This window comes from Thalassophryne amazonica, chromosome 1 (assembly GCF_902500255.1).
Source record: "Thalassophryne amazonica chromosome 1, fThaAma1.1, whole genome shotgun sequence".
NCBI lineage: Eukaryota > Metazoa > Chordata > Actinopteri > Batrachoidiformes > Batrachoididae > Thalassophryne > Thalassophryne amazonica.
Window position 1 is genome coordinate 67,918,749 of NC_047103.1, and position 13,876 is coordinate 67,932,624.

General features: G+C 41.6%; 1 protein-coding gene across 2 annotated transcripts in view; it reads left to right on the plus strand.

Annotated features, from left to right (window-relative positions):
* LOC117511416 (guanine nucleotide exchange factor VAV3-like) overlaps nucleotides 1-13,876 on the plus strand; it is a 397,959-nt gene that overhangs the window by 223,672 nt on the left and 160,411 nt on the right. For both annotated transcript variants that reach the window (XM_034171445.1, XM_034171451.1), the window contains exons 12-14: nucleotides 4,479-4,565; nucleotides 4,672-4,757; nucleotides 6,919-7,051. In XM_034171445.1, the coding sequence (XP_034027336.1) occupies nucleotides 4,479-4,565; nucleotides 4,672-4,757; nucleotides 6,919-7,051 (306 nt within the window). The remainder of the gene's footprint in view (nucleotides 1-4,478; nucleotides 4,566-4,671; nucleotides 4,758-6,918; nucleotides 7,052-13,876) is intronic.

The window sequence follows — 13,876 nt, forward strand, 5'->3', positions numbered from 1 at the left end:
CTCTAATCTCTGTAATAAAATTTTATGGTCAACAGTATCAAAAGCAGCACTGAGGTCCAACAGAACAAGCACAGAGATAAGTCCACTGTCCGAAGCCATAAGAAGATCATTTGTAACCTTCACTAATGCTGTTTCTGTACTATGATGAATTCTAAAACCTGACTGAAACTCTTCAAATAGACCATTCCTCTGCAGGTGATCAGTTAGCTGTTTTACAACTACCCTCTCAAGAATCTTTGAGAGAAAAGGAAGGTTGGAGATTGGCCTATAATTAGCTAAGATAGCTGGGTCAAGTGATGGCTTTTTAAGTAATGGTTTAATTACTGCCACCTTAAAGGCCTGTGGTACATAACCAACTAACAAAGATAGATTGATCATATTTAAGATTGAAGCATTAAATAATGGTAGGACTTCCTTGAGCAGCCTGGCAGGAATGGGGTCTAATAAGCATGTTGATGGTTTGGATGAAGTAACTAATGAAAATAACTCAGACAGAACAATCGGAGAGAAGGAGTCTAACCAAATACCGGCATCACTGAAAGCAGCCAAAGACAACGATACATCTTTGGGATGGCCATGAGTAATTTTTTCTCTAATAGTCAAAATTTTGTTAGCAAAGAAAGTCATGAAGTCATTACTAGTTAAAGTTAATGGAATACTCAGCTCAATAGAGCTCTGACTCTTTGTCAGCCTGGCTACAGTGCTGAAAAGAAACCTGGGGTTGTTCTTATTTTCTTCAATTAGTGATGAGTAGAAAGATGTCCTAGCTTCACGAAGGGCTTTCTTATAGAGCAACAGACTCTTTTTCCAGGCTAATTGAAGATCTTCTAAATTAGTGAGACGCCATTTCCTCTCCAACTTACGGGTTATCTGCTTTAAGCTACGAGTTTGTGAGTTATACCACGGAGTCAGACACTTCTGATTTAAAGCTCTCTTTTTCAGAGGAGCTACAGCATCCAAAGTTGTCTTCAATGAGGATGTAAAACTATTAACAAGATACTCTAACTCCCTTACAGAGTTTAGGTAGCTACTCTGCTCTGTGTTGGTATATGACATTAGAGAACATAAAGAAGGAATCATATCCTTAACCTAGTTACAGCGCTTTCTGAAAGACTTCTAGTGTAATGAAACTTATTCCCCACTGCAGGGTAGTCCATCAGGGTAAATGTAAATGTTATTAAAAAATGATCAGACAAAAGGGAGTTTTCAGGGAATACTGTTAAGTCTTCTATTTCCATACCATAAGTCAGAACAAGATCTAAAATATGATTAAAGTGGTGGGTGGACTTATTTACTTTTTGAGCAAAGCCGATAGAGTCTAATAATAGATTAAATGCAGTGTTGAGGCTGTCATTCTCAGCATCTGTGTGGATGTTAAAATCGCCCACTATAATTATCTTATCTGAGCTAAGCACTAAGTCAGACAAAAGGTCTGAAAATTCACAGAGAAACTCACAGTAACGACCAGGTGGACGATAGATAATAACAAATAAAACTGTTTTTTGGGACTTCCAATTTGGATGGACAAGACTAAGAGACAAGCTTTCAAATGAATTAAAGCTCTGTCTAGGTTTTTGATTAATTAATAAGCTGGAATGGAAGATTGCTGCTAATCCTCCGCCCCGGCCCGTGCTACGAGCATTCTGACAGTTAGTGTGACTCGGGGGTGTTGACTCATTTAAACTAACATATTCATCCTGCTGTAACCAAGTTTCTGTTAGGCAGAATAAATCAATACGTTGATCAATTATTATATCATTTACCAACAGGGACTTAGAAGAAAGAGACCTAATGTTTAATAGACCACATTTAACTGTTTTAGTCTGTGGTGCAATTGAAGGTGCTATATTATTTTTTCTTTTTGAATTTTTATGCTTAAATAGATTTTTGCTAGTTATTGGTGGTCTGGGAGCAGGCACCGTCTCTACGGGGATGAGGTAATAAGGGGATGGCAGGGGGAGAGAAGCTGCAGAGAGGTGTATAAGACCACAGCTCTGCCTCCTGGTCCCAACGCTAGACAGTCACAGTTTGGAGGATCCCAAAAAATTGGCCAGATTTCTAGAAATGAGAGCTGCTCCCTCTAAAGTGGGATGGATGCCGTCTCTCCTAACAAGACCAGGTTTTCCCCAGAAGCTTTGCCAATTATCAATGAAGCCCACCTCATTTTTTGGACACCACTCAGACAGCCAGCAATTCAAGGAGAACATGCGGCTAAACATATCACTCCCGGTCTGATTGGGGAGGGGCCCAGAGAAAACAACAGAGTCCGACATTGTTTTTGCAAAGTTACACACCGATTCAATGTTAATTTTAGTGACCTCCGATTGGCGTAACCGAGTGTCATTACTGCCGACGTGAATTACAATCTTACCAAATTTACGCTTAGCCTTAGCCAGCAATTTCAAATGTCCTTCGATATTGCCTGCTCTGGCCCCCGGAAGACAATTGACATTGGTTGCTGGTGTCGTTAACTTCACATTTCTCAAAACAGAGTCGCCAATAACCAGAGTTTGATCCTCGGCGAGTGTATCGTCGAGTGGGGAAAAACGGTTAGAGATGTGACTTAATGAGTGACAAACAGTACTCTTCATCAGTCTGGCTCCAACTTTCTCTGATTGCTGTTGCCAGATCAGCTTTGCAGGTTGGAGCCTTGTCATGGACCATTTTCTTCAACTTCCACCAAAGATTTTCAATTGGATTAAGATCCGGACTATTTGCAGGCCATGACATTGACCCTATGTGTCTTTTTGCAAGGAATGTTTTTACAGTTTTTGCTCTATGGCAAGATGCATTATCATCTTGAAAAATGATTTCATCATCACCAAACATCCTTTCAATTGATGGGATAAGAAAAGTGTCCAAAATATCAACATAAACTTGTGCATTTATTGATGATGTAATGACAGCCATTTCCCCAGTGCCTTTACCTGACATGCAGCCCCATATCATCAGTGACTGTGGAAATTTACATGTTCTCTTCAGGCAGTCATCTTTATAAATCTCATTGGAACGGCACCAAACAAAAGTTCCAGCATCATCACCTTGCCCAATGCAGATTCGAGATTCATCACTGAATATGACTTTCATCCAGTCATCCACAGTCCACGATTGCTTTTCCTTAGCCCATTGTAACCTTGTTTTTTTCTGTTTAGGTGTTAATGATGGCTTTCGTTTAGCTTTTCTGTATGTAAATTCCATTTCCTTTAGACGGTTTCTTACAGTTCGGTCACAGACGTTGACTCCAGTTTCCTCCCTTTCGTTCCTCATTTGTTTTGTTGTGCATTTTTGATTTTTGAGACATATTGTTTTAAGTTTTCTGTCTTGACGCTTTGATGTCTTCCTTGGTCTACCAGTATGTTTGCCTTTAACAACCTTCCCATGTTGTTTGTATTTGGTCCAGAGTTTAGACACAGCTGACTGTGAACAACCAACATCTTTTGCAACATTGCGTGATGATTTACCCTCTTTTAAGAGTTTGATAATCCTCTCCTTTGTTTCAATTGACATCTCTTGTGTTGGAGCCATGATTCATGTCAGTCCACTTGGTGCAACAGCTCTCCAAGGTGTGATCACTCCTTTTTAGATACAGACTAATGAGCAGACCTGATTTGATGCAGGTTTTAGTTTTGGGGATGAAAATTTACAGGGTGATTCCATAATTTATTCCTCAGAATTAAGTGAGTCCATATTTTTTCCCTCTGCTTGGTCTAAAAAAGTAACCGTTACTGACTGCTACAATTTTTTTTTTCCTGATTTCTTATAGTGTTTCTTAAAGCCAGAAAGTTGCCATTTGAAATGACTTTAGTTTTGTGTCATGTCTGTGATCTGCTTTTTTTCTACAAAATTAAACAACTGAATGAACATCCTCCGAGGCCGGTGATTCCAAAATTATTGCCAGGGGTTGTGTAAATTATGACAGATGATAAATTACAGATATAGGACAGACAGATAAATTATGAGAATGCACAAAGTTCAAGGCAAGACTGGAAAGAAAGTGTAATAAAAACATGCTGACATTTGTTTGCAATAATTACGAAACAATGCTTTCACAAAACTATACTGTTCTTGTGCATTTGTTTGGGGGGGGCTCTATTTTCGGTGTCAAAACAGGGCCCATAGCACCTGAACCATAATAGCCTTGTGCAAATGTGATGGCAGATTTGGAATCTGTGGATGTTTTTGCCCTAGAAAACATCTACTGTTGTAAACAGCTGCATGTCAATGTTTATTTGTGTAGCCACAATCATGTTTGTATCTGATTGGGCTAAATTAGTCAGCATTGTTTCTCAATCCAGTTAAATTCTTGAAAAAGTGAGAATGGGTAAATAGAATTTTGCGACAGTAATGATAAAGATGATAATTTCTGTTGAAGAAAAAATATTTCAAATCTTACACAGCGCAAGAACACATGATCATCAAGGAAGCAAAAAGCTCTATGTCAGCGAAATCTCTTAAAACATTGGTGTTTTTCTGTGCAGGACTTGGCTCAGTATGTTAATGAGGTCAAGAGAGACAATGAGACATTACGAGAAATAGATCAATATCAGAAGTCTATTGAAAATCTGGTAAGCAACTTCATTGTTCCATGTCATACAGTGTAAGCTCAGAGTCAGTGTTTTGGAATTTCTTCATAAGTCACGCCCCAATTTTTCCCTTCCTCTCTCATTTTAGAATCAACCTCTGAGTAACTATGGAAGACCGAAGGGCGATGGTGAGGTACGCATGGCCTCAGTGGACAAACGAGCTAAACAGGACAGGTGAGACGGCAGGTTGGCTTCCTTCTGGAATGACTGCTGTCTGACTGCGCTGAAAATGTGCCAGAGCTGGCATCATGTCAAGATGAAAGATCTGTTAGAAACCAAACCTGTGTGTCTCCAAATGACAAGCTGAAGTGAGACAACATCCCTTTGAGTGAGGGCTCCTACATGCTGACCCAAGGTTTTCAATCTGCAGGGGAGCACCTGTTGGGGATGTGTGTGTGTGTGTGTGTGTGTGTGTGTGTTGCGGGGGGGGGGTGGGGGTCGGGTGGAGGAGTGTGTTGTTCGGTTCAGCTGAATGGGTTTCATACCATTTCAGTGGATTCATTCATTTTCTATATCCGCTTACTCCAATCAATGGTCAATGGGGGAGGGGGGGGGTCTGTTCCAGCAGTCACAAGGCATGAAGCAGGGTACACCCTGGACAGAACACCAGTCTATCCCAGGGCCACATAGTAACAAAGTCTTTCACACCTAAGGTCAGTTTAAATTGTCCATTTCACTCAAACTGCATGTCTTTGGAGGTGGGAGGAAGCACCAGGAGGCAACCCACGCATACACAGGGAGAACATGCAAACTCCACACAGAAAGAACCAGGTGGGATGCAATCCCATAACCTTCTTGCTGTGAGGCAAACGTGCTAACCACTGATCCACCGTGCCACCCCATGTCGGTGACATGAACTAAAATGTGTTTTTGTTCTTATTTGACTATTCCACTGCTGGTGAAGTCAACATTGATGAAACAACTTGAGCAAACAGCTTTGATGATGACTCAGATCTTGCTGCATTTTTTCCTCCTTTATATTGAAACGATTGTTTAAGTCAACACGTACCCTAAATTTGTAGGTTTGAGTCTGAACCCATATAACAGTCATTTTTAGTTCAATCCACTGACCAAAATATGGCGCATGGGCTTCAGAATTGATGGATGGTGATGATGATACTCCAAAAATTCACCTACACTTCTGTCTGCTTCTGAAAATTGCAGTGTTTGGCCTTTATTATCTCTGACAATGCATGGGTGGGACTCCAGGCCTCTGTAGCCATTGGGCCTATGATGTGTTTTAAAGGCTGCAGTTGAGCTCTGTGCGCCATTCATGTCTCTCCCTGGGCCAGGACAGTTACCATGAATAATAATAATAATAATAATAATAATAATAATAATAACAAACTGGGCAGCCATCACCCCATTTATTGATTGGCCTGCTGGGAAAAATCCTGGGACTTTTAATGGCCAGTCCACCTCTGTTGATGGTTATAATAAATCTTCAACCACATTATAATCAGATATGAGAATGAGTTCACAGATGCTCAAAAATTTTCATATACACCACATTTGTCTTGCTACAAAGAGTGTAAACACCACTTTGCCCACTTTCAGGAGGCCCCATACTTACCCGAGCTGTTGTGGAGCCCTTTATATCCCATAGCAGAGGGTGCTTCACTTGCAAAACATGCTTTTCTGGAAGAGTGTTTTCCAGGCCTGGGTGTCAGAATGGCCTTTTATACTACAGTTACCATTGTGGAATGGAAAGCATCCTGTTGTGAGAGCCATGCAACCAAAATCTACTGAGGCAGCCTGGCATTTCATGCTATAAGCTCACACCTCAGACTGATACATAAAATTTATAACATCGCCCATGCACAAACATATTATCAAAACCTTTAGAAACTCTCAGATGTTGATCAAACTTTGTGATAACGACTGATCTGCCATAGTTGCCAGAATCCCTTGCCAACCCTTTGCCACCCCCACCATTGCTACTAGGGGGTTGAGAAGATTGGGTCATTTTCAACAGATATCTGTGAAGTGTACTTATGGATTTACATCATCAGGAAAGAAATTTGGAGGACACAGAGGGCATACCACAGAGGGGTGCAGCCATAAGGTGTCACAGATTACAAAACATCAAGTGGTATCTCCTCTAAAACCTAACGTTGTATTTTGACTAACTTTTCATAAAATTAATGATGCTTTGATGATGACAATCACAATTGCTACTCAAGGAGAGTTCTCTGAAGGCCAGGGTTAAGAGTCACAGTTCTCCATAGCTTTATGATGAACGCACTGCATATTGGACAACATAACAGTTAGAGAGCAATGAGACAAAGACAAATGTTTGGCCTGAGTTACAGTGATAATAATTTCTGAACCACAGGCACATCTTCCTGTTTGACGCAGCAGTTATTGTGTGTAAACGGCGAGGAGACAACTATGAGATGAAAGAAGTGATTGACCTACACCTGTTCAAGATCACCAACAACCCCACATCGGACAAAGAGAACAAAAAGGTTTGTGCACATGCAAAGATGCTTTGATGTGTCTTCTTATTTTTTCTTAAAGGGTTCTTAGATTGCAATAGATTTTGTTGCTTGGACTACATGTTGCACACTCTCACGAGCGCCACTAGCTTAACTTATGGCACACTAAAAGTGGACGCTGTCATTATGGCCGAACAACTCTCCAGTTTCTGACTATTCTGTGTTAGTATGCACCCGCGGCTGACGTGCTTGATGAATTCCTGCGCAAAAAGTAGTTACCAGATAATTGATAATGAGTATATCTCATCTACATTAATTCTAAAATTTACCAGTAATAAAATTATAAAGATAACTGAAGTTTTAAGAGTGGCCGTAATAAATATTTAAGAAACTTAAAGTTTATGAGCAACTTCACCTGTTATTGCTCAAGCACATTATAAACATTGACACGATGGAGTTTGATGAGTTGAGTTGATGAAGAGTTCAGAAAGATACAACTGGAATGGTTTGATTACCATTTACAGTTGGCGATGAAAGACTTGGGTATTAACTTTTTGTTAAAGTCAGAACAAGAAGCTGCACTGAAAGAGATCTATCTGGGAAGAGACACATTCTGTATGTTGTCGCTCTAACGAGAGCAGCATGCTGAGCAGTTTCACGAAAGTAGTCCAACGAGCTCAATCTGCGGGTGCTGGCTATCCCACAATGCCAAAATAGCAGAGATGTAGGTCCAGTGAGAGCGGCACTCTGAGCAGGGTGTACATGTTGCTTTCCATTAATTTATATATAAGTAAGAATGTACTTTTGGAACCTCAGCCTCCATGAATGAGTCAGTTTGCCCTTTTCATGGCAGTTTATATGTGTTAGCAAGAAAAATATAAACAACTGCTCCCATTTCTCTTAAATAGAATGCATCTATTAAGGTGCTTAAGGACCATGATGGCCAAATTGATCTTTGAGACTAATCTATAGTAAGTCCCTTCAGCTTCTCCCTTCTTTTCAGTCGAGGCCACCAAAGCAGATCCAAGGTAGATCCGCATGTTGATTTGGCACAAGTTTTATGCCAGTTGCCTTTCCTAACGCAACTCCATATTACATAGAGAATGGGCTGTAGTGGGTTTGAACTTTCAGTGTTCCACACTGGAAACAAGTGCACTTAACTGCTTGGCCGTCACCCCATATATATTGCTTAATTAGCATTTTATAAATGATAAAACTGAAAAGAAGTTCACAACATTTTTTCTTGTGGACAGTGTTATTTCTACCCAGTTCTTTTATGATTTGCCCCTTACCAAAAACCAAACCATTGTATTCCTCATTTTGAGTTTAATCAGGGTCACATTAGAAACATGGCCTGGGACCCTCACAGACAGTGTCCATCTTGTGAAAGGCCCCTAAAATGAGTCATACAACACTTTTTATACCTTGTGGGTGTTAACATGGGTGTGGTTTAGTCTCACATTTCTAATGTTGCTGGCTCTCACCAACAGGGGAGATCTTCCTGTGCCTGAAACGTGGACACATGATAAAGTAAAACTTAACTTATATTTCTCAGAACTTCCAAGCAGATAACACAAATACTTGATAGCTAACATAAAATAAGGAATTCGTACAGATATTATCTAACAACATAAACTGTTGGCTTGTAAGATACAGTCAGTGTGCCAATACTTTAAATGAGGGGTTGAACAAAGCCAACAGTTCAGGTGGGGTTCCACTTTTTAGTCATGGATCATATAATTTTTTTGGATCAGCCCCCCCCCCCAAAAAAGGCTGGGGGGGGGGGCAGTTATCACTTTCCTTTCCATTTTAAAGAGAACAGTGAAAACAATAACTTTTGCCCATGGTGCTGGATGAATATGTTTGCCAGCACATTGGATGTGCTGGCATCCAATGTTTGAAACAGTAAGTCCCTTTGACTTCTCTCTTGTTTTCACTTGGGGTCATCACAGCAGATCTGATGTAGATTGGCATGTTCATTTGGCACATTGGGTGTTTCGGGTCTTATCACCAAACACCCAGCTGGGGGTGATCAGGCCCCAACTTGTGTCTAGGTAGCTCACTTCATCACTCAACACCCTTCTTAATCCAGAGCCACCAGGAAGCTTTTTCAGCTGCTTCAAAGATGTTCTTGATGGCTCTGGTTTCTGTGGTCCACAGATGCATAAACAGCCTAGGACCCAGTATAAAGAATGCCCTGCAAAACCCTTACAGCCCACTTCAAAAGGTTCACTGCGAGCCTTTCACTCCTGTTTGACACTCTGCTACTTGGGAGGCATATTTGGCTCTCTTCCTTTCTTGTGCCTCTTCCATCTCGTCTTCCCAGGGGACTGTCAACTCCACCAACACCACTTGCTTGCTTGCCTCAGACAACATGACCATGTCTGGCCTAAAAGCGGTAATTGTGATGGTGTCTGGGAACTTTATCTGCCTGCCAACATCAACCAAGAGTTGCCAATCCCTTGCCAGTGAGAGTAGCCCGCCCTCTGTTTTTGGTCGGGGTTGTGGCTTCTCCTCTGGAAACGAACAAAGGTGATGGAGCATGTTGAAGGGCGTGGCTACTTGCTAGAGGTGATGCCGGTGCAGATGGTATCTGCTACTGCCCGCAGAACCTGGCCATAGCGCCAGTGGTATCGCCCCTCTCCCGAGGTCTTTGGGAAGCAGCTTAGGATGTGTTTCAATGACCCCCTCTTTTGGCAGAGATGGCAAGCCGGTGTGTCTGCCAGACTCCAAGGTGTACAAGTTGAAAGGACATGGTAGGAAGTCATATACCAACTGGACCAAGAACTTGAATCTGTGAGGTTCCATTCTCCAAAGTTCTGACCAGGTGATCTTCTGGCCAGCCGTATGATCTCAGTTGTTCCAGGCTCCTTGCTTGGCCATGCTCACCATTCTGCTGAAGCAAATCTCCTCCACTTCTGCAGGCACCTACTCCTGGATGAGCTTTCGCCACTCGTTTTCCCCAGCCTTGCTATAGCAAGGTTTTGGGATACTCAGGATAGCCCGGCCCTCCCATTTGCCACCTTGCCAATGGGAATGTTGTGCTGCATCCTTGCTTCAGCTCAGTTCAGTGCCTCCTGGGCACACCATTTCCATCCTGTTCTGACCTCCACTCTCGCTAAAGCCAACTTGGCATCATTGGAGTCTTGGTAGAACAGGATCTCTCTGGCTGTGGTGACCTTGAACTCCTTCAGGCTGCTAAATGAAAGCTGCAGCTTTGTGTTATGCCCATAAAGAGCAATGCTACTGAGACTTTGCGGCAGGCCCTGCGCAGGAAGTGATTTACCTTCCTCTAGTGGTTCTGCACAGTGGTAATCTGAACTTCATAGTTGAGCAGTGGCCAGAGGAGTCAGGGCAGGATACCATGATGATATATCCAGGCCTTGAATTGTCCTGGAAGATCTGGCCTGTCCACAGTGGAAAGCCACGAGCTGAGGTTTTTTGCTGGTTGCTTGGCATGCGGCTGCATCCTTCAGGTCACTGGTGAAGAGCTTGTCCAGGCTCTTAACTGGCTTCTCAGTCACAGATGGAATTTTGCTGTCTCCCAAAGAGAAGCGGAAATTATCTGCTACCTAGCCTTTCCAGCGAACCAGATCCAAACGGGTAAATACACAGTGCACAATGTGGTATCATCTATAGGTGACAGAGGCTGCCTGCTTTGAACATGCTACATTCACATGAACGCACAGCTCGCACTTTGACTTCACTGCAATGCCGCAGCAAGATTTACGTAGTTATTACTGTAAAAACAAATCACCATGGCAAGAAATTTGTTTTTGAAACTATTATGTAAACTTTACAATTAATCCACATCTCGTGTGTGCCAAACATCGATTTCTATTTAATCCACTAGATGGCAGATGCAGCCTGTGAACTGTTGCCAGCAGCTGCCATCTTGCTTAGCGTTATTCCTCATCGTCAGGCATTAGGTTAAATAGAAATATGATGATGCGCGGACTTAAACTTGGGCTAAAGTGATCTGAAAATGCTGTTTTGTGCAGCGTTCGGCTGCAGCGACAAGCTGACAAAGGAGTATCAGCTGGTTAAATAAAGGTTAAATAAATAAAAAATAAATAATAATGAATTGTGGAGTGAGCTTTCATAAGTGAGTATTATATGTAATATAAACGATGTGGGGAAATGACTAAAATTGCTGTATAAAGGTTAGAAAATGATTTATTTTTTGTGTCAATCTGTATTTTGTAAAGTAGTGACTTCTGTTTTACTGACTGAATGCTTTTTTGTGAGAAATATTGCACCATTTGTTTTGCTATTCAATTAGTCTCACTTTCATAAGTCTTAATTTATCCCTTTTTAATTAGCCTCTGGATTTTTCTTCACATCAGGTTTTCCAGCCTGAGATATTCTGTCAGAGAAAATTCATAGAATGGAAATGCTTTTTTCTCTCAATTTGGTGGGTCACATGACAGTCACTTTGACATTGTATATTCTACTAATATAAGAATATGCATGAATGAGATTAATTTCTCTATGATATACTCCATATTCCAGTGAAGTGTTTTCAGATTTCTTTAAACCTGCTCCAGAAATAATTGAATAATCTTACTTTCACCCTGGCTGGTGTGGCTGTTTCATTTTATTCATTTTATGTGAAATTATTGCGAAGAAGCACTCCGTAAAAGTGGTGCCACTGGTGGTTAAGAACAGTCTTTAATATTAATATCTTTAATACAACCCCAATTCCAATGAAATTGGGACATTGTATAAAATGTAAATAAAAACAGAGTACGATTTGCAAATCCTTTTCAACCTATATTCAATTGAATACACCACAAAGACAAGATATTTAATGTTCAAACTGATAAACTTGCTTGTTTTTGTGCAAATATTTGCTCATTTTGAAATGGATGCCTGCATCATGTTTTAAAAAGCTGGGACAGTGGTATACGAGGTCTATTAGAAAAGTATCCAACCTTATTATTTTTTTCAAAAACCATATGGATTTGAATCACGTGTGATTACATCAGACATGCTTGAACCCTCGTGGGCATGCGAGAGTTTTTTCACGCCTGTCGGTTACGTCATTCGCCTGTGGGCAGTCTGAGTGAGGAGTGGTCCACCCTCTCGTCGATTTTTTCATTGTTTAGGAATGGCTCAGAGACTGCTGCTTTGTTTGATCAAACTTTTTTCAAAACTGTAAGGCACAACTGAGTGGACACCATTCGATAAATTCAGCTGATTTTCGGTAAAAATTTTAACGGCTGATGAGAGATTTTGGTCTGGTAGTGTCGCCGTAAGGACTGCCCACGGCGCCTGACGGCGATCTGCGCTTCAAGGCGGCAGTGTCTCGCCGTTTCAAGTTGAAAACTTCCACATTTCAGGCTCTGTTGACCCAGTAAGTCGTCAGAGAACAGAGAACTTTCAGTAGAAGTCGGCATGAGGAGTTTATTCGGACATTCCATTGTTAACGGACATTTTGTAATAAAAGAACATGCGGGCAGAGTCGCATGTCGGGCCGGACCTGACCGCGGGGGGTTGCGACAGGAAAAACACCTCCGTTGGAAACCTTAATGGGCAAGTTGGAACATGCCCAAGCTGTTAAACAATTTCTCAGTTACTCACTTGTTGAAAGCCATCAAAAGCCGCCTGAATTTTACAAATGGTTTTCAACACGGAGGTGTTTTTCCTGTCGCGGCGCACACAGATTTGCCGAGTCGTCACGGAAACGACTCGGCGAATTTGCGCACACGTCTTTCATTAAAAAATGTCCTTAAACAGTGGAATGTCCGCATAAAGTCCTCATGCCGGCCTCTTCTGAATCTTCTCTGTTCTCTCACGACGTCCTGGGTGAATTAAGCCTTAAATTAGGATGTTTTCAGCTCGAAACAGGCCGACGACGGCGCCTGGAAGCGCTGCAGGACATCCCGCTCGGTGGGAAGTCCTTACACCGACAGAAACACCCCATAATCTCTCATCAGCCGTTAAACTTTTCACCGAAAACCAGCTTAATTTCTCGAATAGTGTCCACTCGGATATTCCTCACAGGTCCAGAAAAAATTTTGATAAAGCAACGCGCGCCGTCTCGAGCAGCGTGTGAAACAAAGGAATTCAGCCGAGAGGGCGGGACCACATCTCACTCAAGGCCTGCCTACAGGGAAATGACGTCACCGACACGTGTGAAAAAACTCACGCATGCGCACGAGTGTTCAAGCATGATTGGTGTAAACGCACGTCATTCAAATCCATATAGTTAAAAAAATAAATAAAAGGGTCGGTTTATTATCTAAGAGACCTCGTATTTACCACTGTGTTACATCACCTTTCTTTCTAACAAAACTCAGTGTTTGGGAACTGAGGACACTAATTGTTGAAGCTTTGTTAGTGGAATTCTTTCCCATTCTTGCTTGATGTACGACTTCAGTTGTTCAAAAGTCCGGGGTCTCCGTTGTCGTATTTTGTGCATTTTCAATGTGCGACAGGTCTGGACTGCAGGCAGGCCAGTCTAGTACCCCCACTTTTTTACTACGAAGCCACACTGTTGTAACATGTGCAGAATGTGGCTTGGCATTGTCTTGCTGAAATAAGCAGAGGCGTCCCTGGAATTGGGGTTGTATGATGCGAGCATGTGAAGCTCTTACTTTCACCCCTGATTATTTCCCATCTATAACTTAACTACATAATGAAATTAATTAAGATTAGACTAGTATCTCATGTCGTGGCAGACATAATGTGTTTGACAAGCTGATGGCATTATTTACTATCTTGCTTCACACCATCTGGACTGGGACTAACAAATTCATTCAAGTCTATTCATATAAATATTCTGATCCTCCTCTATTTGTTTTGACAAATATTGGCTGTACAAATATGGGACTTTGGGAGTTTGAATAAATA